This window comes from Ornithorhynchus anatinus, chromosome 2 (assembly GCF_004115215.2).
Source record: "Ornithorhynchus anatinus isolate Pmale09 chromosome 2, mOrnAna1.pri.v4, whole genome shotgun sequence".
NCBI classification, from domain to species: Eukaryota; Metazoa; Chordata; class Mammalia; order Monotremata; family Ornithorhynchidae; genus Ornithorhynchus; species Ornithorhynchus anatinus.
In genome coordinates, this window is record NC_041729.1 from 49,828,055 (window position 1) to 49,854,406 (window position 26,352).

A 26,352-nucleotide genomic window follows, 5' to 3' on the forward strand; every position below is an offset into this window, starting at 1 on the left:
GTCCACCTGCTGTCCTTCGACGTGCAATCCAGCACACTTGGCGTTTCTGACTCCCGTTGGAAAAACCTGCCTCGGAATGCCCTTCCTCCACAAAACCTTTCCGGGCTGCTCGCGCCGGTCTGCTCATCGCGGATTTTTGCCATCCCTGGCCACCAAAAGGGGAAAGCCAAGGGAAGTGATTCCCATGGGACCCTGTGGCCACTTGGAGACCACTGCCATTTCCAGAGACCCGCTGCTCCTTCAGAGCCCTGAACTGTCACTCCCCTATTGTCCCTCAGGATGTGAAGCAGGTCCCAGGACTCCAAGGAGATGGGACTGGGGAATTGGGAAGAGAAGCGGAATGGCACTAGCCCAGGAAATGGCAACTGAGCCACGGTCTGCCGGTGGTGAACCAGTCCGTCAATCAGTGGTATTTATTGAGCGCTTACCCTATGCAGAGCACCCTGCTAGGCACTTGGGAGAGTACAGACTGGAAGCTCGTCGCGGTCAGGGAATGTGTGTTAAACTGTTGTACCGTACTCTCCTAAGCACACGATAAGCGCTCAGTAAATACGACTGACCGACTGTCTACGAAGGAACAGTGGAGCCGAGGTGGAGCCAGAGAGGGAGGGCCGGCCGGCCTTCCGTCACCCCTAAGCGATTCTGAGTCCTTTCGTACAAAGCGGTTTTGTCCCCCGGATTGGGATATATCATTCCGTTCCTTCGAGTGGCTCTGTAGTTTGTGTTGTGTTTAGCAAGGCTGCGTTTGTCTCAGTTCCCTCATCAGAGGGCAGGGCCTCTGTTTTGTGCTTCCTTCGTCACTCCCCTCCGCACAAAATACCGTGCTCTTAATACATCAGGGTGCTCTGACTCTAGATTACAGGGTGTATTGTTTGCCGCATTCCTGAGATTCTGTATTACACCGTGTTCGCAGGTGGGGATACACATCATAAGTCAGGGATTATGTTGCCTGCCACTGACCATTAAACCTTGAACCCAGAGTTTAATAAATTTTAAAGACTTTCCACCTATACTCTCAGAGCTTTAGGCGCGGTGTTCTCAAGGGACCCACATTTCCCTACATTTGAGAATGAAAAGGAAATATCTTGGAGTATCGTCTTTGCAGGTTACGGTGTCTCGTTGTCCGAAAAGTGTCACCTCCCAGTGTCCCAGTCAGGGAATGAGCTTGGGGCTCCCTGAACCGTGGCACTTTGCCGAAGGAGGCCTGCGAGCCTAAGCAGCATGGCTCAATGGAAAGATCCCGGGCTTGGGAGTCAGAGGTCATGAGTTCGAATCCCGGCTCTGCCACTTGGCAGCTGTGTGACTGTGGGCAAGTCACTTCACTTCTCTGTGCCGCAGTCATCTGTAAAATGGGGATGAAGCCTGTGAGCCTCACGTGGGACGACCTGATGACCCTGTATCTACCCCAGCGCTTAGAACGGTGCTCTGCACATAGTCAGCGCTTAACAAATACCAACATTATTATTAGACTGGGTGATTTGGCGAGGCGTAGCGGAAAGAGCTCAGCCCTGGGAGTCAGCGGGGAAGACCTCACACCTCGGTGTGGTAAGGTCCGCCCAGGCCCCCTCCGACTGTGCCCGGAGCGGAATGCTTAGCTCTGAGTGGGATCTCTTAGTTGTTTTGCTGAGGCCTCCCAAGCTGGCCCTGGGCCGCCGATCTTGGCTATATCCCCCTGGGGGGTAGTAGGCAGGGTTCAGCCACATCCCAGGATCAGTAAAGAGAAGCTCCGTGGCCCTGCTCACACTCCCCAAGGGGAAGGGGTGGGGCGTTCTATAAATGACCAGGCTAGGCAGCAAGTAACCGGTAGCTTTTAATAATAAACCTGGCTCTGCCGTTGGGGGTAACACTTGCACGGGCCTCAGCTTCAACTTGCAGCCCATTTTCCAGAATATTTGGGGGAAATAAAGCGTACTGGGATCCGTACCCTTTAACCACTTGCTTGTCGCCCCTTGGCATTAGGTGCCTCGCCATAATTCAGTTTGTCTGTCTCACCTTCTAGATGTAAGCCCACTGTGGGCAGGGAATGTGTCTACCAATTCTATTGTACTCTCCCGAGCGTACAGTACGGTGATCTACAACCCAGTAACTGCTCAGTAAATACCACTGATTAATGGTATCGGGTCCTGGGTACTAATCCCGGCTCTGCCACTTGCCTGCCGAGTGGACCTTGGTCTAGTCACTTAACTTCTGTGCCTCACTTCCCCCGTCTGCAAAGCGGGAATCCAATGCCCATTCTTTCTCCTACTTAGACTCCGAGCCCCATTTGGGACCTGATGATCTTCTCTCTACCCCAGCGCTTAGTACAGGACCCTGGCACACAGGAAGCATTTAACAAGTTCCACAAAGAGCACAATTATTATGGGAAAACCAGTTTTGGCGGGGGAGTCGGGAATCGATCCCCGTCCCCTTTCCCGTTCCCACCCCGAGAGTTTTCAAGTCGGAGGAGGCGGCCGCAGGCTGGAGCTGGTTCCCCGGGACTGCAGTGGATCCGCCTAGGCTTGGGAGGTTAATGTGTCTTAGCAGCCTGACTTGGGCTTACGAGGTTATAGTTAAAGCACTTGATGGGATCCTTTTTTATTGCCGTGTGTGGACTGTGTCTTTAACTTGAAATTCATTTATTTTTTTCAATTGAAATATATAGCGAATAACCTTTTTTTGTGTAACAGATGGTGGACCCTGCCTTAGCCGAGATGGGGAAGAATCTTAACGAAGCAATGAGGATGCTAGAAGACAATCAGAGGTAGGTGTGCGCAACAGGAGTTGAAAGAACAGTAGTGGCCTTATAAATTTGCCGATGAACATGTTGGGAAACTGGCAGGACAGGTTTCCCGCTGCGGAGCAAACACCCAGTGGTATCAGGGTTGGGTGGGGGTTAGCTTCTTCGGTCAACATTGAGGCTTGTCTCTTGTGGAGAGTGTTACGACCGAAAGATTTTTGAAAACATGAGGTTAGATGGGCCATTTTTGACAGGGAACAAAGGGGATCTGTGTCTTTTAAAATGAAAAGATTTCGTTCAGTGTGTATTATCGTTTATTTGAGTCTACTAACAACCCTCTCTTCCTCTGTAGACCTCCAAACCCACCCTCTGAAAACAGAACTTGGATAATTTTACTTAGGCAAAATTCACCGTAGCTTTTTGTTTCTGATTTTCTTTTTGCTTGGGTTGTTTTTTTTCCTGTGGTTCTATTTAACAACCTTAGTTGGTGTTGACACTGGGAAAACACCCCCAGACTTCCACTTGCACTCCCGTAAGGCACTCTGAAATGAAATGTTACTGGAGATCGGATGCTCTGTGGCAAGTGAAAAACGAATGTTTAAAAACATTTTTTGCTTTCTGTACATTAGAAGACCCGAGGAAGAAGATGAAAAGAAGTATGTCCGGAAAGATATTCCGGGACCCCTCCAAGGCAGGTAAGCGGTAGCGGCGAATGCTTGGATCACGGTTTTCGGCTTCTGATTTAAGAAGGGCATAAAGCAAGGTTGCATGATAATCATGGTGATTATTACGTCCTTACACCTTCAGGGGTAGAGTCGCCGTAAGGTTCCATATAGTCTCGGTTCCACGCAGGGCTGACGGTCTGAAAGAACGAGAGAACAGATATTTTATCTCTGTTTTACAGATGAGGTCACTGAGGCACAGAAAAGTTAAGTGACTTGCCCACGGTCCCCCAGCTTGTAAATGGCAGAGCTGGAACTAAGAAGCCGGGTCTCCTGACTCTTTCCACCAAGCCACAGGGCATGAGTTGTTTTGTGTAAATGAAGCTGTGAAAATCTCCTTGGGTGATAACGAGGTGATGATTCAAATCAGAAAGTCAAAGGAAACAGCCTTGGAAGCTATTCCCTCGCCCTCGTCCCGGGGCCTCCCGTTGTGCTGTGTTTAGTTTTTATTGAAACTGGCACTCCTGTTTGCTCGGTTTAGCCCAGCATTGGAACCCGGATATTTCCCCCAAATCGTAAGCTCTGTGGACCTTTGTTTGAAAGTCAGTTTTGGAACAACATGCCCCTTCCCCATCAAAGGCGCTGTTCGATTCCAGTCTGTTGGCAAGAAGAGGTAGCAGTCCACTGCCAAAGTCAATAATACTTGAGTCTCTTGACTAAGAGAATAAATAAGTAAGAAATAAATTTTGTTCAAGCCAACGTTTTCTAAAAGGCTGTCAACGTGGCTGTCTGAATTTTTCAGGCGAGGTTAGAGGTCGGGTGCTGAGTAGCGGCCCTGCTCGATATTCCTTCTGTTGAGGTGGTTTCACCTTTTATAGCCAGGAAGCTGGGTCTAAGTAAATAATACACCTCCCTTAAATTGCCCTTTGGCCCCAGTGGGACGGCGTTAGAAGAGCGTGCTGAGGGAAAGGAAGAAGCCAAATGGGGCAGGGTATGCCAACAACTCTAAGACCCGCCTTAGCACCTGCAGGAATCATTTGGCCCTCGTGATTCTTCTCTCTGTACCAGATAAAAAGAGTGGTGGAGGGTTTTGTTTCTTGTTTTTCCCCTAGACACTGACTCCTCAATGGTCTTCACAAAGGAGATATTCTTAATAATAATAATGTTGGTATTTGTTAAGTTACTATGTGCAGAGCACTGTTCTAAGTGCTGGGGGAGATACAGGGTCATCAGGTTGTCCCACGTGAGGCTCACAGTTAATCCCCTTTTTACAGATGAGGTCACTGAGGCCCAGAGAAGTGAAGTGACTTGCCCACAGTCACACAGCTGCCAAGTGGCAGAGCTGGAATTCGAACCCATGACCTCTGACTCTCAAGCCCGGGCTCTTTCCACTGAGCCACGCTACTTCTCTAAGCTCTTTGAAGTTTTTCGAACTTGCTGGAGAAGGGCTGGTGGGAAGTGGACCCCCTCTCCCACCCGTCTCCCACGTCTGCACCTTCTGTGGAGTTTGGGAAATGTGGAGACCCGTATATTTTTGCCGGTGGGGGAATGACGTGTATGCGTTGCATCACGTGCTTTTGCAGTGACATCTCTTCGACATTGTATGTTTACACTCTTCAGTTTTAACCTAGAATGGTCACTGTGTAAAAACAGGTTCTGTCTGAAAGAGAAGGTATTTCCTTCCCCATCAATCATCTTTCTCTTCGGTGGTATTTATTAGGCGCTTACTGTTTGCAGAGCACTGCATCAAGCACTCGGGAGAGTACAATGCTGCAGAGTTGGTAGATGTGTTCCATGCCCACAAGGGACTTACAGTCTAGTGGGGGAAACAGACATCCTCACAAATGAAGCAGCATGGCCTAGTGGCAAGGGCACGGACCTTGGACTCAGAAGGACCTGGGTTCTAATCCCGGCTTCGCCGTCTGTCTGCTGTGTGACCTTGGGCAAGTCATTTGACTTCTGGGCCTCAGTTACCTCATCTGTAAAATGGAGATTAAGAATGTGAGCCTCATGTGGGACACGGACTGTGTCCAACCTAATTAGCTTGCGTCTACCCCAGCACTCAGTACAGAGCCTGGCACATAGTAGAGCGCTCAGCAGACACTATAAAAATAAATCAGTAAATGAGCTAATCAGTAATTTATCATCTTCAATTTATAAATTTGTGCCTAAGTGATGTGGTGCGAATATCAAATTCCCAAAAGTCACAGATCCAAGTGCACAGACGATGCAGAAGGAAGAGGGAGCTGGGATAAAGAGGGCTTAATTCCTCCAAAGCAGATCTTCAACACTTTAGGGGATCAGATGATGTTGGCCTTAGGCTTCTTTTTTAAAAGAGACAAATGACCCAGCCATGAAACTCCTACGTGAGCAGATTTGAATAAATCAATCAGTATTAATGAAGCCCCGTCGCGTGCCGAGCACTGTACTGAGCACTTGGGAGAGTACAGTAAAATTAGGCGACGTGATACCTCCCTTCAAGGGACACACCATTTAGCAGGGGAAGACAGACATTAAGCAATTTTCAAATAGGAGGAAGTAGGAGAGGATCTCAGATATGTGCCCAACTACTATGGGGAAGTAGTGAATACTTAGGGGCGTGAGTGGTTCTAAAGTACTGACTTTGGAGTCGGGGGGCTGTAAAGGCGAAGATCAGAGATTAAACACGGAAGGAGTCATGGAGAAAATGGGATTTAGAAGGCCCTTGAAGATGGGAGAAGCGTGGACTGCTGGATGTGAAAGAGGAGGGAATTCCAGGTAAGGAAGAGGGGATGAGAAAGAGACTGGTGCGGAGAATTGAAGAGGCACAGTGAGTATCCTAGCTTGTAGGGGATGAAGAGCTGGGGAACTGGGAGAGCAGTGTAGATAAGTAGGATGGACGAAACCGATTGAAGCCAGTGGTCAGAAGTTTCTCTCTGATGTGGAGAGGAATTAATTCCCAGTGGAGGTTTTGGACAAGTAGGGAGATGTGTGCAGGGTGGCAATTGAAAAAAATGATCCGGGTAGCAAAGGGAAATACTGCCACTTGTCAGCTGTGTAACTGTGGGCAAGTCACTTTACTTCTCTGTGCCTCAGTTACCTCATCTGTAAAATGGGGATTAACTGTGAGCCTCACGTGGGACAACCTGATTACTCTGTATCTACCCCAGCGCTTAGAACAGTGCTGTGCCCATAGTAAGCGCTTAACAAATACCAACATTATTATTATTATTAGATTGGGGAGGGGAAGAGACTGGAGACAGTGAGGTCAGAGAAGGTGCTGGTGTGAAAACGCCAATGACGACCCGATTTCTTAGTTGACTGGTGTTTTCACTAAAACGGGAGTTTGGGGCTCTTGCAGCACGAGATTCAGGCTGGAAGCTTGTTAGAGGGGTTTTCGCCTTGCTGTAATAATAATAATAATGACAATTTTGGTATTTGTTAAGCGCTTACTAGGTGTCAAGCACTGTCTGATCAGGTCAGACACAGTCCCTGTCCCACACAGGACTCACAGTCAAAATAGGAGGGAGAACGGGTATTGAATCCCCATTTTACTTGATGCGTTAACTGAGACACAGAGAAGTTAAATGACTTGTTCAAGGTCACACAGCAGGCACATGGTGAAATTGGGATTGATAGCCTGTTTCTCCGACTCCCAGGCCAGTGCTCTTTTCACTCCTCCGTATTGCAGGTTTTAAATTGAGAGCCTTGCTGTAGAAACCGTCCTCCGATTAAGCCCTCTTTTCCCCAGCTCGCTCTCCCTTCTGCGGCATCTAAGCACCGATCTGTCACCTTTGCACATCTGATATTCGCCTCTCCCCCCCAGCACTTATATGCATATATTTGAATGATATAATACAAATGACTTCTTTCTTCATTTGGTTGTCTGTCTCCCCCTCCACATATTGTGGGCAGGGAACGTGCCTGCTAATTCTGCTGTATTGTGCTCTTCCAAGTACTTAGTACGGTGCTTTGTACCTGCTAAGTGCTCAATAAACACCATTGGTCGATTTGATTAGAAAACGCTACAAAGAGTTTTTAAAATAATCCTTGAAACCTGTAATGGCCTAGCAGATTTAACTGCTTTTGGGCAAGACAGTTTTCAGAGTTCGCTTCTATAATTCAAAATGTTGTTGTAAAGAGTGGCCTGAGTCTGAAAGAGATGCATTCTGGAGCATCATCGTATGTTTTTCTTCATATTGGTTTGGATCACAGTGGGCTCTTCAGATGTGTAAACTGTTTCCCACGTACTTTTCGCTTCCAGTGGTCAAGATATGGCAAGCATCCTCCAGCTAGTTCAGAACCTTATGCACGAAGAGGAAGACGAGGAGCCCCAGTGTTCCCGGTAATGACAACTGATATTCTCTTTGGAGTGGAATTCCCACCTGCTAGGAGCGGGGCGGGTGGGGAGGGAGGGCCAGCAGGGGTTACCGGCGAAGCAGCTCGGCTATCGCCGGCAACGTGGTACTTGTGGAGCGCCTAACTATCCACCGAGTTGGGAGGCCCAGGCAGTTGCTGCCAGTGCTCAGTCCTTCCCGTTGGGTTGGAGCGATACAGGTCAGGGCAGAGGTCTCAGGATGAGGCAGCGTGGCCTAATGGATAGAGCACGGGCCTGGGAGTCTTCTGACTGGGTTCTAATCCCGGCTCTGCCACTTCATTCAATACTATTTATTGAGCGCTTACTATGTGCAGAGCACTGAACTAAGCGCTTGGAATGTACAAAACTTGTCTGCCTTGGGATCTTGAGCACATCACTTCACTTCTCTGGGCCTCGGTTTCCTCATCTGTAAAATGGGAATTAAAACTGTGAGCACCATGTGGGACAGGGACCATGTCCAACCCGATTTTCTTGTATCCACCCCATTGCTTAGTACAGTGCCTAGCACACAGTAAACGCTGAAGAAATATCACAATAATTATTATTATTGTGAGGCGGTGAGAGTCCAGGACTTAGTATGGAATGGGTAGTCTGTTCTGTGTTGCTTCTTGCTCCCCAGCTATCTGGGGTTTTAGGGGACCGTTCTGCTTTCAGTTTTGTAGGATGGAACGACTCTCTCTGGAACTCCCTCGGAAAGTTCTTTACTATCCGAACGGAAATCCTGCTCTGAAGAGCTGAGGAGCTCATTTGACTCAGTAGCGGCTACATCCTAACATTCTCTCTCTGATTTTACAGGCTCCAGAATGTGGGAGAACAAGGTCACATGGCTTTGTTGGGACACAGTTTGGCGGCTTACATTTCCGTGTTGGACAGGGAAAGGTTGAGAAAACTTACAACCAGGATTCTTTCAGATACCACTTTGTGGCTTTGCAGGCTATTCAGGTAAGAGCAAGTGTAATGTGAAACTCGGTCGGAGAAGCCTCCTTCTCCACCCTCCTGCTCTGTACCATCCCTAAAAGCTGTCCCTTTTAGGAAGGAAAAGAATAATCAACTGCCTTGTTTTTGCTACTCATTTATCATCATTTTTTATACCTTGGTAAACCTGTGCCATACACTGGTAAAGACAGTGAAAATCCCTAAGTGATACGAAGAGCCTCTTATGGGGTAGAACTGTTTCCAGTGAGATTGTACTGACTCTGATAAAGAATATATGTTGTCCCTCTGCAATATGATTTCTACCCCTCCACCTAAACTGCCCTTCCTAGGGTCATCAGGGACCTCCTTCTTGGCAAATCCAACGGCTTCTAATCCGGCCTAATCCTCCTCAACCACTCAGCTGCTTTCGGCTGGAGAGGACAGTTGCAAAATTATTGCAAGATTATTCTAGAGAAGCAGAAAGGCCTAGTGGAAAGAGTGTGGGCCTGGGAGTCAGAGGACCTGGGTTCTAATCTCAGCTCTGCCACGTGTCTGCTCTCACTTTGGGCAAGTCACTTCACTTCTCTGTGCCTCAGTTACCTCATCTGTAAAATGGTGATTAAATCCTATTCCCTCCTACTTAGACATTGAGCCCCATGTGGGACAGGGACCGTGTCTAACCTGATTAACTAGCATCTACCCCAGCTCTTAGAACAGTGCCTGACACTGAGTGCTTAACAAGTACTATTATTATTTGAAAAAAATACTTTTTTGAAATTCAGACCGCTCTGATATAGTGGCAAAATTTCCCCAATATTTTTACAGTTTGAGTGAATCTGCCAGGACATTTTATAGAGAAGCAAGTAAAATCATGAAATTACAGTGACTGGTAAAGGAAACAGAAAACAAAAATAAAGGACAAAAAGTCTTGAAATGGTGTACCTATAATTCTGTTTATATTGATGCTATTGATGCCTGGTTACTTATTTTGATGTCTGTCTCCCCCCTTCTAGACTGTGAGCCCATTGTTGGGCAGGGATGGTCTCTATTTGTTGCTGACTTGTACTTTCCAAGCGCTTAGTATAGTGCTGTTCAATCAGTTGTATTTATCGAGCGCTTGCTGTGCAGAGAACACTGTACTAAGCACTAGGGAGAGTACAATATAACAGAGTAGGCAGGCACATTCTCTGCCTGCAAGGAGTTTACAGTCTAGCGGGGAGAGAGACAATAAAATAAATTATGGGTATGTACATAAGTGCAGTGGGGCTGAGGATGGGGTGGAATAAAAGGGTCATGGGCGATTCAGAAGAGGCAGAATGTGGGCATGGGGTCGACGGCGAGATAGATGAGTTGGAGGTCCAGTGAGCACCCAGTAAGCACTCAGAAAATGGCATGGATTAATTTGACAGAGCAGTATTGGACACCTACATGACTCCCATATGTTGGTCAAATGCATGAGCAGTGTGCTGTTTGCCTAGAAAAGGACCCCTATGGGGCAAACAGTTCCCAAACCTCTTGTGTGCAGAGACAGCCCTTTTGGTTATGTAACCCAGCCCTGTAATTTCGCCCCTCCCCTCCTCCCTGAGAGGTGAGGAAAGGAAAATCCTAAAATAAAATACAATCAAGGAAGGGGAAAGCGACGTCAGCCCGGGAGGCAGTTAGGATGGTCTCCTTCGAGCCGCCTATGGCATCGGGACCCTGACCCTGCGTTTTATCCCCAGCTGTCCGTCCCCTGGCACTTACTGCTGTTGAGGAGCAAACTGGAGCTGTGCTGCTATGGATTCCCTTCCCTCCCTCTCCCCCACCCCCGGGGCACAGGAAGACATACGTCTCTGCTCATTCCTGCCACTGCCATACCGTTGGGGGTATGGATGGTGGGTTAGGCCTCCCCCAGCCCTTGGAATTTAGGGTTCAATTTGCCCTTCCTTTCGAAACTCTAATAATCCCAGCTGGCAGCAAACCGAGGGAAGGGAACGGTGGCCTTCCTCCCTGTCAGCCGTAAAGACCCTGAAAGAAATGTTTCTGGAATAAGATTCAGTTGCAGGGGGAGCGCTGGTATAATGGGAAATGGAGAACACCGGGTGTTTTGTCGATTGGAGCTGAACCTGGACTCTTTTGTCTTACAGGTATGAGAATGGCTCTGCGTATTACCATGAAGATGATCGTGAGGGTCTCTTAAAAGTCTGTAGGCTTGTCATCCATTCCCACTTTGAAGACTACTCGACGGAAGGATTTAACGTGTTGTATAACAAGCAGCCTGTTATATATATTAGTGCTGCAGCTAGGCCCGGGCTTGGCCAATACCTCTGTAACCAGGTAAAAGAGCTTGAATGTTTGTTCTGTGAACTGGTGTTGATTTAATGCCTCCCTTCCTAATTACCTCAGTAAGTGAGGACCCACCCTGATACAGGTTAGGAAGACAAACCTGATGGAAGGCTTTGGGTAAAGAAGTATAACGGGAATATTCCCTGCTCATAAGGAGCCTACAGTCTAGAAGGGGGAGGCAGATATTAATATAAATAAAATTACAGAGATGTACATTCATGTTGTGGGGCTGCAGGGGGATGAATAAAGGGAGCAAGTCGAGGCAGCACAGAAGGGAGAAGGAGAGGGGAAAGGAGGGCTTAGGGGAGGCCTCTTGGAGGAGGTGTGCCTTCAATAATTGTACTCTCCCAAGCTCTTACGATAGTGTTCTGCGCGTACTAAGCCCTCAGTAAATACTATTGATTGATTGTCGTCTGCAAACCAGTTGTAAGAAGCATAATGTCATGAAGGATTCCCTTTAATCTTTCTTTTTCAATCCCACCGAAGAGGTTGCCACAACCCAGAACGGTGTCCCGCAACTCAGTAGCCTCTTAGAACCTGTGCAGACCAGCGCAGAACAAGAGGAGGGCAAAACCAATAACTTGACAAAGCCTCCGTTAGGCCAGAACGATGTGAGAGCAGCATTCTGTTGAAATATGCCCTATAATCCAAATATGCATTTCTAGCTGCTTTCCGGAATGCTAGGTTGTCCTCCGGCGTCGTGCCTATGGACCTGTGGAAGAATTAGGGGCCTTTTCAAGCATTTGTCTCGGCTGCTGCTGCGGGTGTGTTTTTAAAAGAGTCTAGAGTTGTGGGACAGCTCTGACTGCTGGGGTTGGAAGTCCTCGGTGTCTCTCGTGGATGATACAAGGAGCTCACCCATTGTTAGTTTTCGATTTCAGGATATGTTTTCCATCTTCCTAGCTATTGAAGGCTCCCGGGGCGGAAAGGCTTTTGAAAAGCAGAATCGTGGCATTCTCCAAGCTCTTAGTCCCCTTGTATCCGACGATCTCTTGGGTGAATAGTCGATAACGGTAGAAACTCAAGTATCCCTGGCTCCACGCCGTTTAAATGAGAAATTTCTCCTTGCAGCTTGGCCTCCCGCTGTCCTGTTTGTGCCACGTACCCTGTAATACTATGTTTGGATCCCAGCACCAGATGGTGAGTGCAAGTCATCTTGGGCTATTTTATTTCCCAGACCGATCCTCGGTCCCGTTCCATATAACCTGTCCCCGCCCCGCACCCCAGAGATTTTTCAGCGGTCTGTAGGCTCATCATTTTGACCTTAACCATTCCCAAGTTTCTCAGGGTATTGTCATAATCAGAATCGTTCAACCTGTGGACTGTCAGCGCTTCCCTCCGTATAATCGTAACTCTGAACGTGGGTATTTGGAGGGAATGGGACTCTTAGCCTGGGAAAGCTGCGTCTCTGAGCCTCTGGACTCTTACATCTATCTATTTCCATTTAACACCCGTCGCTACGGGTGCCGTTAGTCCCTCGATCCAAGCAGGTGCCCAGCTTCCCTTTGAAAATATTTCTGTTAAAATAGTGACACTCTCCAGTTGAGCTTACTGAAGAGCACAAAAGCAAATCAGGGATTGTATCTTTATTATGATCTCGAGTGTGGATTCTGCTGGTCTGTAGTTATGTGAATTTAAAGGCTCTGCAGCCTGTAACTAGGGTAGAAAACTATTCCCCCAAATTATATCAGTAAGTAGTGTTGGATAAATACAATTTGCTGTCTTCTACATGGATATCCTGCCAGCATCTCAGGCTCAGGATGCCCCTAACTGAACACGTCACGTTCCCTCCGCCTAACTCTCCCTTCTCAATCGGCACCCCGTCATCTTTCCGTCTCTCAGCCTGTAACCTCGGGCTTATCCTCGATGCCTCCCTCCCTTTCAGCCTTCCGTATTTCAGTCTCACCAAATCCTTTTGGGTCTTCCTCCACCGTATATCCAGGATCTGCCACCTCCCCACCCGAAAGGCTAGAATGCTGGTCCGAGCCACTCTTCACATACTTGATGCCTGCGTCGGCCTTTTCGTTGCTCTCCCTCACACTGCTGCCGAGATCATTCTTCTAATACCATCAATCTGTGCCTATCTCCCCATTCCTGAAATATCTCCAGCGGTGGCCCATTCCTCTGCACGTCGTGCAGAAACTCCTGAATGCCGACATGAAGTCGCTCTGTCAGCTTTCTCCCTCCTATTTATCCTCTCTCTTCTCCCACTACACCCCAGCTCGCATGCTTTGTTCCTCTCAAGCCAACCTATTTACTGGGCCTTGTTCTTGTTTCTCCTGTCCCCCGGCTTGTTGCTCACTCACTCGTTCATTCCGTCATATTTATTAAGTGCTTACTGTGGGCAAAGCACTGTACTAAGCACTTGGGAAAGTAGAATACAACAATAGAGTGACAGTCCCTACCCACAACGAGCTCACACTTCCTCCCCACTGCCTACAACTCTTTCCCCTTTCACATCGGACAGGCAACTTCTCTTCCAATTTCAAAGCCTGTGGAAATCCCATCTCCTCCAGGAGGCCTCCCCCGGTTGATTTCTAATCTCCCCACTCTATATTCCCCAAACCCCCAACCCCCTCACCAGCACTTCCTCACCACAAAACCACCAAAGTCCACAACTCCACATAGCATTTCTGTACGCCAGCGGTATTTATTGCGTGCTCAGTGTGTGCAGAGCACTGGTACTGAGTGCTTCGGAGAGCACAGTCCAACAGAGTTGGTAGACGTGTTCCTTGCCCACGACGAGCATATTTCAACCATATAGTTTACTTTATTCCTCCTACCCGTAATTGACTGTAGTGTCAGTCTCCCTTGCTAAATCGCAAGCTCCTTGAGGACAGGGTTCTTGTCTGCTAATTGCCTTTTACTGTCCCAAGTGATCAGCACAGTGCTCTGCATGAGGTAGGCACTCGATACCGTTGATCACTTGCTCCTCCCAGAAAATTCTTTGTTTCCTGAATAGCTAAATCATTTTTTTCTTCTAAATCCTAAATTCACTCGATGCCCAGTGTTTGCCTGTTTCTTCAGTGTATCTCCTAGGAAAGCCATTTCATTTCTGCCATAATTCCCCGATTTTCAAAAACCAAGCAATAGCCAAGCCCTGATAGAGAAAGCACTAAAAATTCAATCAAGGGATCAACTTTGAGATTCCGGCACCTGCTACTTTTAGAAACCGACGTCCTCATTCGACAGAAACCAATTCTGTGCTTTCTACCTCACGATTGGAATTTGCGTCTTATATCTTCCTGGTGACAGGATGTTGCGTTATTGGACCGGCTGATCAAAGAGGATGTCGAAAGAGGAAAACTGCCTTTGTTGCTCGTCGCAAATGCTGGTAGGTGATTTGTGCGTGAAGCTACAATTTGAGATGATAGGGTAAATAAAGGTTTGCTAACTAAGCGAGGAGTACTGAAAGGCCTGCAGAAGTGTGAACTGTTGCTTACCTTTAGGGGTGACTGGTAATAATCGGTATCAGAACTATTTTTTTTTTTCCAGATGATCAGAATTCTTTTCATCTTGCCATTTGAGATGCTAAAGTAAAACGGCACCTCGAGTACAGAGACAGTAGAGGATAAATTTAGAATTCTTCATGTTTTATTCACTGAGGGTAGATGTGGCTTTAGAACTATTGAAAATTAGTTTCTCAAAAGATTTGGGCTTCGTGAAGCTCGTCCAAATAGAGCCTTATAGAGCGATATGTTTGCGTGAAACCCATCCACAAGCCCGTGCTTCGGGAATGTTTATATTTTTATTTAGTTTACCCCAGATCAGAATCTTTTGTTGTGAATCTAGCGAATCCTGGTAATAAATCTAAGGGGTGAGACCTTTAATAGGCGGAGCGTGGCCCCCTTCCGCCCACCCCAAATGAATTGAGTTTTTCATTGTAAAGGTCAGTCTTATTAAGGGAACGAGCCGAAAATCGGAGACCGCCGCATTATTTTGTCCTCCCATCCTTCCTCCTCCCTTCCGTCTCTCGCCGCCGCAGGTACCCCCGGAGCAGGGCACACAGATAAGCTCGCTCGCTTGAAAGAACTCTGTGAGCAACACGGGATGTGGCTCCACGTGGAAGGGTAAGAAGACGATAGGATCGCATAGCCGTGAGCCCCGCTCCGAGTTCATTCACAGGGGAAATGCACGCCCGTTCGAGTTTTCGGTCATCCCAGACGGGGCTGATTTTCCTTTCACTCTGCCCACTTTATTCTGCAAAAGTTGGTAGACCGAAGGGATCGCACCTTTCACTGTCAGCTGTTAAGCTAATGAAGAGGGGGGTTCGCCGAAAGAGAAAATGTTCTGATGAGCGTGCTTGCCACTGATAATATGAAACCGTCACCTAGGGCTTCAGCCTCTAAAACTGACAGGAACAGAATCAACTCCCCTCACCCGGTTGAATGAAATCTTCGGCTAAGGAAGATCGCGCCGCTCCCTTCTAGTCGAAGGAAAACCGTAAATGGCTATTTAGATTAAAGGTGGCTATTTTTCTTTTCCAGGGTGAACTTGGCTACTTTGGCTTTAGGCTACGTCTCCTCCTCCGTCCTGGTACGTTGTGAGTGTACAAAATACCTGTAGTTTAAAAATAAAAATGTATCTCGGGCCTGGAGGTGGGTGGAGCCTTCTAAAGGAGGACCTTGAGAGGTTTAACACGATGATAATTGTGGTATTTAAGCGCTTACTGTGTGCCAGGCACTGTACTAAGCGCTGGGGTAGGTGCAAGTTTAGCAGGGACAGTCCCTGTCCCACGTGGGGCTCCCGGCCTCGATCCCCTTCGTACGGATGAGGTAACTGAGGCCCAGAGAAGTGAAGTGACTTGCCCGAGGTCACCCAGCAGACCCGAGACCTAGGAACCGGTGTTTCTATTCTTTCCAGGCGGCGACGAAAAGCGACAGCATAACCCTCACCCTCGGTCCCTGGCTGGGGTTGCCGGCTGTCCCTGCAGTGACGCTCTATAGACAGGAGGACCCTACCCTGGTAAAGTGGACGGGGCTGCTCGAAAAGTAACCCCGACTTGTCGTTAGCCTAAAAGTTCAGCCGGTGGCGGGACCTTGCCCGGCGAGCCTCAGACGGCCCTCCCCGTGACCTTCCCCGCGGCCCTTCCTCCGGCTCGCGTCTTCCCGGCGCCGGCCGTAAGCTCACGGTCCCGAGGACCGCGACGAACGGCGGGGCGTGGGTCTCTTCTGTCCGCAGGCCCTGGCCGCCGGGCTGACGTCGAGCCAGCCGGTTGAGAAACTCCGAGCGCTGCCCCTGTGGCTCTCCCTGCAGTACCTGGGACACGACGGAATCGTGGAGAGAATAAAGCACGCGGCTCAACTGGTGAGTAGGTTCCGGTGAGGCGTGCCGGGCGCTGCCCCTCTACTCAGTGACGTCCTCGTCGCTCCCCTGCCAGGTCACGGAGGCCCGCCCCTCTCTTCTCAACTATCACCCGAGCGTCTCCGCACTCGCGTTACCGTTCCGGTAGCACGTCGGTGCTGCGGTTTACAACTTGAAGCGCTCCTCCTCCCCCCGCTCGGGAGACCAGACTTGTTGAGGGCAGGGGCCGTGTCTTTCGCCTCTTCGGCAGTCTGCCCGCCCAAGCACTTCGACAGCGCTCTCGCCACGGAGCAGGCGCCCAAGAAACATTACCGATCGAATTGGAAAGTCTCTCGCAGCCCGTGACTTAGCTTATCAAATCCCAGTGGGAAATGCTTGTTCTTTTTGCTTATGTGCTTTATCGTGCTGTTATAGCAACTGTGCCACAGACGTTCGGCCTCTCATTAGCTCTGTCACTCTAGCGCTTGCCCCGATTTTATTTTTATTTTTTAATTCCTATTTGAAAAATCTCCTTTGCCAGCGCGTTAAAGCAAGGCAGTTATGAAGGGAAAGCTTTTCTGATGGAGATCAGCACTGAGATCGGTTCATTCGTTGCCATAGTAGCTTATTGCGTTTGGGGAAAGTCCGGGCACTCGAGGCGGCTCTTTAATTCCCACTGGCCGAGAGGAAGCGGGAAGTGACGACGATGACGTCGACTACCTCGTGCTAGCGGTCACTCCAGCTCAGACCTCTCTGAGAAGTTCCAGGCGACCGATAGTTGGTATTTATTGAGCGCTTACTGTGTGCGGAGCACCGTACTAAGCGCTCGGAGAGTATAACGCATGGTAGTAGTGGTCCCTGTCAACAAGGAATCATTGGGCAGGGATGGTCTCTATCTGTTGCCGAATTGTACATTCCAAGTGCTTAGTACAGTGCTCTGCACACAGTAAGCGCGCTCAATAAATACAGTGGAATGAAGGAGCTTATTGAGTAGAGGGGGGGACTGACATCAGAATAAATTAGAGCGTGTGAGGATTCGTTTTTAAGTGCCGTGGGGCGACCATCAAGTGTGTCCAGGCCGATCATTTTGTATGTACTCAAGCGCTTAGAACAGTGCCTGGCACATAGTAAGTGCTTAACAGTTGTCATTTCAAAAAGGGTATTTAAGGAATACCGATAGGTGAAGCGGAGATGGCGGCGGGCGGGGTGGAGAAATGAGGGCTTAGGGAAGGACGTGATTTCCGGAGGACTTTGAAGGTGGGGAGAGTGGTGGTCTGTCAGACGTGTAAGGTGGAGGGAGTTCCAGGCTCAAAGGGGGACTTGGGCGAGGGGGCTGTAGCGAGATGGTTGAGATTGAACAGCGAGCACCATGGCATTAGAGAAGCAAAGGGTGGGAGTTGGGGCGTAGGAGAGCAGCGAGGTAAGACAGGAAGGGGAGAGCCGACCGAGTCCCTTAAAATCAAACGTAAGGAGCTTCTGTTGGATCCAGAATTCTGACAGACAGTGACTCTCCCCGCTTTCAAAGCCTTATCGAAGGCCCACCTCCTCCAAGAGGCCTTCGCAGACTCAGCCCCGCTTTTCCTCATCTCCCACTCCCTTCTGTGTCACCCTGACTTGCTCCCTTTGCTCTTCCCTCCTCCCAGCCCCACAGCACTTATGCTCCTTTCTGTCATTTTATTTATTTGTATCGATTTCTCTCTCCCCCCACTCTAGACTGTGAGCTTATCATGGGCAGGGAATGTCACTGTTCATTGTTGCATTGTACTTTCCCCAGCGCTTAATACAGTGCTCTGCACGTGGTAAGTACCCAGTAAATATGATTATTAAATGAATGAATGCAGAGATGCAGTGCTTGGCACATAAGTGCTTAACAAGTTCCATTATCATTATCATTATTTTTTAAGGCTTTAAATATTTATGGGGGAACCGATGAATGGATGTAGGCACGTATTAAACCGCAGCTTCCATGAATCCAAGCTCTTGAAGCTGCTTAGGAACACACCCAGACGAAGGAACAAAACTGGTGTTTTGGGCAAAAACGTTTGCGTTCGCTCACTTCACCTATTCATTCGATCAGGTGTATTTGTTGGGCACTTACTGCGTGCAGAGCACTGTACTGAGCGCTTGGGAGAGTGCACCGTAAAAACAAACAGCCACGTTCGCCTCTGAGACACCAGAGCCACGCGTGAGAGGAGCGTCCGTGGTTAAGGTGAACTGAGTGGCGGCAGAGCTGGGGGAAAAGGGGGAGGAGGGCACAACCCAGAAGTCGCTCAGTCAGTCGTATTTACTGAATGCTTTTTGTGTGCAGAGCACTGTAATAAGGGCTCGGGAGAGTACAATATAAGGGATACGTTCCCTGCCCACAACGAGCTTTCTGTCTAGAGAGGGAGGCAGACGTGAATAGAAATAAATGCATTACAGCAGCAGGGAGAGTAAGCTCTGACCGGAGCACCTACTGGGTCCTGAGCACTGCATTAGATACTTGGGAGAGTGCAATAGAAGAGACATGTCCTCTTAATTTGGCTCTCCCTTCTTCCTTTCTTTTCCTCTTTCTCCTCTGCCCCCACCCCCCTTTTTTCTTTTCGTATTTAATGGTATTTAAGTGCTTACTATTTGCCGGGTGTCCAACTAAACGTTGGGATAGGTACAAGCTAATCAGGTTGGACAAAGCACGCTGATTTGTCCCACTTTGAGGCTCGCAGCCTTAATTTCCATTTCTGAGCGCTCAGTACGGGGCTTGGCACACAGTAAGCGCTTAATAAAGGCCCCAGTTATTATTACAGAGGAGGTAACTGAGGCCCAGAAAAGCAAAGTGACTCGCCCAAGGTCACACAGCAGATAAATGGCGGAGCTGGGATTAGAACCCAGGTCCTCTGACTCTCAGACCGGTGCTCTGTCCACTAGGCCACACTTCTTTATACTTCTCCCATTTCTTCTCGCCGTCCCCCAGCCCAAGTACACCCCTGCACTCGAAAAGTTGGATACCTCAAAGCCCCTCAATGACTTCATCAGACCGATAGCCTACAGATACTCCCCAGTGATTAAATGATTAATCATCGTTTCTTTTGGTTTCTGTGAAAACTGCTCTATAATGTGCTCTTTCAATAGAAGATGAGATAACCCACCTCTTAACCTCTTTGGCTGTTGCAGAGTCAGAGGTTGCTGGAAAGTCTGAAGAAACTGAATTTCATCAAAACCTCGGTGAGTGTAAAGCACCTCACTTCTTTTTATATTTTATAGTACCTACAGAACTCTCCCCAAATTTCTCAGAATTGTTTCTCCACCGGAGAAATAGAGCCGCATGCCTTCTCCAAGAATTTTAACCCCCGGACCTCTCGCTGCTGGTCTCGGAAGTCAGGCTTCCTCCCGCCAGAGTTCAGGCTTGGGAAGGGACGAGGACGCAACCTCCACTGCCAAACCTGAAGGCGCCTTCTGCCCTCGGTCAAAGAGTCAAGCTGGCCGACCGGGGCATAGGACTGAGTAGCCGGCAGGGAGGTGGGGCCCTGCAGCGTCGACTGATTGACCGCAAAGAGCACTGGCGGCTCCCGCTGCCCAAGGACTTCCAGAGGCCACGTCCTCAGGATGTCTCCAAGATGTCTCGGACGCCGCCTCGGACATCAGACTTTTTTTTTCCCTCTCCCTTCCGTGCCGAGAGATTGAACAGAGGTGACTCAAAGATTGCTAGATGGCCTGTTAGAAAAAACCAGACCAGAATCCAAACAGCTTGCCCCCCCGGGCCGGGATTTCTAGATCGCTTCCTTCCCTTCCGCAGTGACCTGGGGAAGCTGTTCCTTTTTAAGCAGTTTCTAGGATGAGTGGGGGCGAAGTGGGTTGTGGAGATGAGCATCCGAAAGCGGCCCCTGCCATAGGAAGGACAGAGTTTGGGTCTGCAACGAATCCTTTTAATGAAAACATCCATCCGTCTGTCTCTGCATCGGGCAGTTCCCCCACAGGTGCCGATGCAAATGCACAGAGACGTTGGGAAGCATTCCGGTCATCAGCTCTGCCCAGGAGGCCTGCGGGGAAGGGGGAAGAAAAGACGCACTCTTTCCGTCTTCACCCCCTAGAATAAAGTCCCAGAGTCGGACTTGTTTGATTTCTAATTCCTGGGATCGGGATCCCGCTCTGAGTAGGGAGCCGAGCACTGCTTTCTCGGCGGTGGCCCTTTGCGCGATTTGCTGAGCTGCATTGCTCTTTGTAGGGGTAGACGAATCTGGTGCCAGGGGATTTCTTGGAACTAGGCTACGCTGGCTCTCGGCAAGTAATAATAATAATAATAATGTTGGTATTTAAGCGCTTACTATGTGCAGGGCAACTGATCTCTGTAGCCTTTTGGGTAATGGTTAACTCTCCCCGGGGGGGGCCTCTTCTGCTTTAGACCCTTCTTTAATTCTCTAGGGAAATACCTGTTTCCACTTGGGAATCTTCCTTCTTCTGTAGTTCATTTTCCGTGGATGAGCGAAATATAAAAATGCTGTCTCTGATTCAGCAGCGAAGCATCTGGACGGTGGGAGTTGACCCCAGATCAGAGCGGCTTCCCTCTGATTGATAACCCGGCAATTAGACGTTCGGAAAGCAACGCGATGCTGCTCTCCTCCAGTCAGAGGCGAAGTAGGAATAGGAGGCCGAGTCCCGATGTATAGTTTTATGGCCTAGTTCATTCAGTAATATCGGACTTTCATTTTTCAGGTGGAAGATGAGCTCAACTCTCCAGTGGTGGTGTTCAAGTTTTCTCAGGAATTTTCAAGGTTAGGTGAGTAATCTAGAGGAGAACGTTTTTGGGGGATTTCAAATCAACGAACAGCCGGAGATGAAAAAGTATTCCCATTTCATCTCTCTCCAGTTCGAGCGTAGGCGGGACTCTCACGTCAACTGTCAAAGTGATGGGAGTTCTCCTCCAATGTGACTCTCTAACTCTCTGAACGTAAATTTCCCCTTCAGCGTCGCCCGTCTACTGTCGGGCGTACGTTTTCGGGACAGCCGGAAGTCCCGGTTCCCTTGGTGTTAAAGAAGCATCGGAGTCTGAAGTTTCCTTCCTATGAGGCCGGGTGGGAAACGAGCCTTCCGGGACGCTTGGGATGGCCTTCCTGGATTAGCTCCCCGGATTCGTTGTACGGGTGTACGGGGCGTCACGCTCACGTCTGTGTTTTGGGATCAGATCGAAAGCTGGGCACCGTGCCACCGGGACCCTCGGCCCCAGACCCGGCAGCCGGCCAGGAGAGAGACCTCCGGGACGCATTTAACCAGTGGGTGAGTCTGGGCCGTTTCTGCGTTGGGCCCGCTCTGATTGGGCCTCTTTTCGTGTATGCCAAACCCTGCCCCGCCCGGTAAAAGCGGAAGCTCCTTGTGGGCGGGAGACCTGTCACTTGGTTTTTTCTGTACTTCCCAAGCACCTAGTAGAGAGCGCCGCACCAGGTGGGCTCTCGCCAAATGCTGCCACTCACCCTCCTTTGACCCTGCAGCTCGGCGAGCAGCTGGCCCGGTCGGTTCCCGCCAGCGGAGTCGACGTGGTGGAACTGGAAGACGAGGGGACGTGTGTGCGCTTCAGCCCGCTGATGACGTCGGCGGGTAATTAGCGTCTCCGGAGTCCGCTTTGCCCCGGGAAGAAGTAGCGATCGGAAGTCCTCATTTTAACACGGAACGTGGCAGGGCCTGATGAACCTGCCCTCGTAATGCAGTGCAGACCAACAGGTCCTCTTCCTCCGTGCTTCTTGAGCTTCCTTTTCTAATACGGGCGGGCACTCTTGCACCTTTTGTCCTGGCCCAAAACCGGTTCTTTGTCGGAGCGGGGGGCGCCGCTCGTGTGCCCGGGAAAGGTGAATTCCCCAGGCGTGGATTCCACTCGAATCCGACTGTCCGAGTCCGTTTCTGAATCGGTTGCGCGCTCTCCAGTCGGACCCCAAAAGGAGAAGCGCCTCCCCGCTGACTCCCGGCAGGCGGTAGCCGGCACCGGTTCCGGACCTCGGGCTCGGAGTGGGTCGGTGGGGTGATTTTTCCCGTGCTCAGCCCCCGCCTTGAAATACTAGCCTGTGTCCCGGACTCAGGATCCGCGCTGGATTTTTCAAAAAACCGAAGGGAAGGGACGTGTCCCGTTTTATCTTTTCTGGTATCCCGCCCCGTTTTCCACCCCAGCTCGATCTCTCGGTACGTTTAGTCTTAGGGACTCAAGGAGAGGACATCGATAAGCTGGTGGCCTGCCTGAAGACCAAGATCCCGGTCCTGACCTGTACGCTGCGGATGAGAGAGGAATTCAAGCAGGAGGTGGAACGAACGGCCGGCCTCGCTCACGTGGAGGATCTCGGCTGGGCCGGGCTAGGGGCGGTCAGGTGAGGCTCCGCTCCGCGGTCGGCTCGGCTGGCAAACTCTCCGTCGCTGCTGCCGGGGGCGGGGGCCTGGACCGGCAGCCTCTGCCGCTCTGTGGTTAACGTTACGCGGAGGCGAAGCTGCCGCTGTCCAACTGAGGCCCTTCCCTGTTTTCTGGGTTGAAGCCTCTGCTTTCGGGAGAGCTAAAAATCCCTTCCCCGAGTAGTCATAATAATTTAATAATAATAATAATAATAATGTTGGTATTTGTTAAGCGCTTACTATGTGCAAAGCAACATTCTAAGCGCTGGGGTAGATACAGGGTCATCAGGTTGTCCCACGTGAGGCTCACGGTTAATCCCCATTTTACAGATGAGGTCCCTGAGCCCCAGAGAAGTTTATTTCTTAGCTCTATGGGCTTACCCCGCTCTCCCTACCCACCTGCGTGTTTCGGCCGTGGTTCTTCCGTCCTGGCTCTGCCCCTGCCCCTCTCCTCGGGGCGCGACCGGGATCTCGGCAGATGGGTTTCCACCACGTCGGCGCGCGAGGACGCGCTTGATGACGGGCCGCCTCAGTCACGGTCGTGTCGTTGGACTCCGAAGGTACGAGGACAACGTCGAAGAGAAGAACGGTGGGAAATCAGAGGCCGAAGTGGAGAAGATCAACGCCGGACTCCTGAAGAAATTAAGCGAACTGGAATCCGATCTCTCATTTTCTTCGGGTAACTGCCGCCTTCCCCGTCGTCACGGCGGGCTGTTCAAACCGAGGTCCGGTGAGGGCGGGGTGAACCGCTGCCGAGAGAGAGTCCTCTTTGGCCTCAGACGAAATGGGTAGCAATTCGGACGGCTGACGATGCCTTTCGGGGGTCGGGGTGGGTCTCCCCCCGCCTCTGATCAGAGCCCCCTCCTGCACGTGGCGGCGCGGCTTCGGCTCCCCAGAATCCGCCCCGCGAATCGACTCGTTCCGTTGGCGTCCCGGCAGACGTGGCAGACGAGAGCGTGGTAGCGAGGGGGTTCGGGGAAAGCCGGGCTCGACGTCGGACGGGTAACGTCTGATGCGCCCACCTGTCGCCTGCCCCGTGTCTTGCTCCCGCAGGCCCCGAGTTCGGGAGGAAAAAGAACTGCATTTACATCGGCATGGCAACCGAGGACCTGGACGTGCGCGAACTCGTGGAGACCATCGCGGCCACGGGCCGAGAGATAGAGGAGAACTCAAGGGTGGGTGAGACTGACCGGCTCTTCTCCCCCCGGCGCGCCCGTCCTCTAGGGCCTCCTGACAGCCGGCCGGAGCCAACGAAGCTCTCGCCCGGGAATCGACGGAGGCCGGGTGCGGTTTCGGCCCAGCCCGCTAACCGGACGAGACCAGGCGGGGAAGGGCCTGCCTCTCCGGCCGGTCGGAAGAAATGAACGCAGGCGGGCTTCGCCCGTACGACGCCGTCGGTTCCTGGACGCCGCAACTTAACAAGTTTCTACCGAAGGCGGAACCGGTTTTGTCGAAGCAGTAGGGTTATAAATAGGAGACGGGTTCCTGAAGCAAGTGTCGGTACCGTCTTTTTAACCAAAATGACCCAGAGGGCTCTAGCCAGTTAGTAGGACAACAGTAACGATGATAGCGGTATCTGCAGAGTGCTTACGGTGGGTCAGGTACTGTGTTCAACCCTGGGCTAGACACAAGATCATCAGGTTGGCGTCAGCTCCCGGTCTAAGAGGGAGGGAGGGCCGGAGGAGGAAACCGAAGGCCGGAGAAGTGACGTACCCAAAGTTGCAGAACGAGGAATGGGACCCGGGTCTTCTCCCGATTCCCAGGCTTGTGCCCTCTTCCTTAGGCCATGTCACTTCTCCATCTTACCCCACTTCGGGGAGGTGGGATCAGTCACTTGCTAACCCGCTTTGGAAAAATACGCCTCTGCCCTCTGCTTTCGGCACTGAGGCGAGGAACCTCTCCTTGAATAACATCCCTCCCCTTTCCCCCCAGCTGCTGGAAAACATGACGGAGGTTGTTCGGAAAGGCATCCGGGAAGCGCAGGTTCAGCTGCAGAGAGCCAACGAGGAACGACTCCTGGAGGAGGTGAGGAGAGGCGGGGGGGACGGCGCGGGCGGCAGGCTCCTCGGCCCGGAGGGCTCGAGCTCCTTAGGACCGCCTCGGAATCGTGTCTTCCAGGGAGTGTTACGGCAGATCCCCGTCGTCGGATCTGTGCTGAATTGGTTTTCGCCGTTCCAGGCGTCGCCCAAGGGAAGAACTTTTAACTTAACCGCAGGTAACCGTTCCCCCTCACCCCGGGGGCCACCGGGAGCCTCCGACCAGTTGCTCCTCGGCCTTAAAGGCCTTCCCGGGCCGCGCTCTCTCCCCTCCCTACCCCGGCTCCAGGTCCACGAGATGCAGATAAGGTCTCGATTGCCGGGGGGAGACGGGGGGGGGGGGGGTCCGCTCCCGATGAGCGGGAGGTACGAGAGTCTGTGTCAAGTCCTCTGTGGCTTTCCTGACAAAGCTCGATTCCCCACCCGGAAACCTCCGATGACGCCAAGGGCCCAGGGTAGAGAGACGATCCGACACCATCGCTAACGCTTGGGGTATTGGAGGGGAGACATTTCCTTCCGCCGTGGAAGCGGGGGGACCTGGCTCAAGTCAGGCCACCCCGACTCCTGATGGGATTTCAAATCGAATCCTGCCCCGAGGAGGAAGAAACCCGCCGTTTCCTCTTGGGCTGGAAGACGTCCCCGCGGATCGGGGCCTCGGGGCCGGCTGGGCTCCCGACTCTTCTGCCGCCCGAAGGGACGTGACTGCTCGGAAGCGGGACCGCTGGGCCCCGAGGAAGTGCTGAGAGCAGTGCTCCGCGCACAGTCATCGCTCAGTCAGTACCGCTGACGACGGTGATGGTGGATCTTCCCAGCGGAGAGGATTATGATCCGGCCGCCTGCCCCAAGCCCGGCCCGTAGACGGAGAGGCCCGGGGTCCCGGGGGGGAGGGAGGGCAGAGTTTGCGGGGTCCCGGCCGAGCCCGCGGGGCTCGGCGCCCATCCCCCGTCGCGTTCTTCCGCAGGCTCGCTGGAATCCACAGAGTTGACGTACGTGTCCAAAGCCCAGGCTACGGGAGCGACCCCGCCCCCGACCCCCACGGCCACGCACTCCAAATCGAGGCGCCCGGGTAAGGTCTCCCGCGCCGGAGAACCGAGCGCGCGAAGCGGGCTTGTGGCTTTTGGAGTACTTTGTAGTGGCATTTGTTAAGCGCTTTAGTATGTGCCGGACAGTGTACTGAACGCCAGAGTAGAGACGGGCTCGTCGGGTTGGCCGCGGTCTCGATCCCCATTTTACGGATGAGGGGACTGAGGCCCAGAGAAGCGAGGTGTCTTGCCCGAGGCGCGACGGCAGACAGGCGGCGGGGCGGGGATCGGAACCCACGTCCTTCCGACTCCCGGACCCGGGCTCCGTCCGGGGATTCCTCCTTCGCCTCAGGGCGGTTCGGCTGCCGTCTGCTTCGCCTCCGCCCACGGGGCTCAAAGCGGCGAAGCGAGAGGTCGGCCCTGAGCCTCCTTCCGGGCCGGGCCTAGCGGCTAGAGCACAAGCCCGGGGAGGCAGAAGGACCTGGGTTCTCATTCCCACTCTGCCACTTGTCCGCTGGGTGACCTCGGGCCGGTCGCTTCGCTTCCCTGCGCCTCGGTTCCCTCGTCTGACAAATGGGGATTAAGACCGAACCCCACGTGGAACAGGGACCGTGTCCGACCCGATTAGCTGGTATCTACCCCAGTGCTTCGTACCGCGCCCGGTACAGAGTAAGCAAGCACTTATCCTCTT

General features: G+C 51.4%; 1 protein-coding gene across 2 annotated transcripts in view; it reads left to right on the forward strand.

The window, feature by feature from the left end:
* Nucleotides 1-26,352, forward strand: part of PDXDC1 (pyridoxal dependent decarboxylase domain containing 1) — a 45,101-nt gene that overhangs the window by 16,727 nt on the left and 2,022 nt on the right. For both annotated transcript variants that reach the window (XM_029057839.2, XM_029057838.2), the window contains 21 exons: nt 2,667-2,740; nt 3,346-3,411; nt 7,622-7,702; nt 8,531-8,677; nt 10,777-10,966; nt 12,047-12,115; nt 14,231-14,309; nt 14,961-15,045; nt 15,463-15,511; nt 15,839-15,940; nt 16,157-16,282; nt 19,409-19,459; nt 20,948-21,011; nt 21,417-21,508; nt 21,721-21,826; nt 22,413-22,584; nt 23,164-23,282; nt 23,657-23,778; nt 24,536-24,628; nt 24,722-24,818; nt 25,601-25,705. In XM_029057839.2, coding sequence (XP_028913672.1) covers nt 2,667-2,740; nt 3,346-3,411; nt 7,622-7,702; nt 8,531-8,677; nt 10,777-10,966; nt 12,047-12,115; nt 14,231-14,309; nt 14,961-15,045; nt 15,463-15,511; nt 15,839-15,940; nt 16,157-16,282; nt 19,409-19,459; nt 20,948-21,011; nt 21,417-21,508; nt 21,721-21,826; nt 22,413-22,584; nt 23,164-23,282; nt 23,657-23,778; nt 24,536-24,628; nt 24,722-24,818; nt 25,601-25,705 — 2,089 coding nt within the window. The remainder of the gene's footprint in view (nt 1-2,666; nt 2,741-3,345; nt 3,412-7,621; nt 7,703-8,530; nt 8,678-10,776; nt 10,967-12,046; nt 12,116-14,230; nt 14,310-14,960; nt 15,046-15,462; nt 15,512-15,838; nt 15,941-16,156; nt 16,283-19,408; nt 19,460-20,947; nt 21,012-21,416; nt 21,509-21,720; nt 21,827-22,412; nt 22,585-23,163; nt 23,283-23,656; nt 23,779-24,535; nt 24,629-24,721; nt 24,819-25,600; nt 25,706-26,352) is intronic.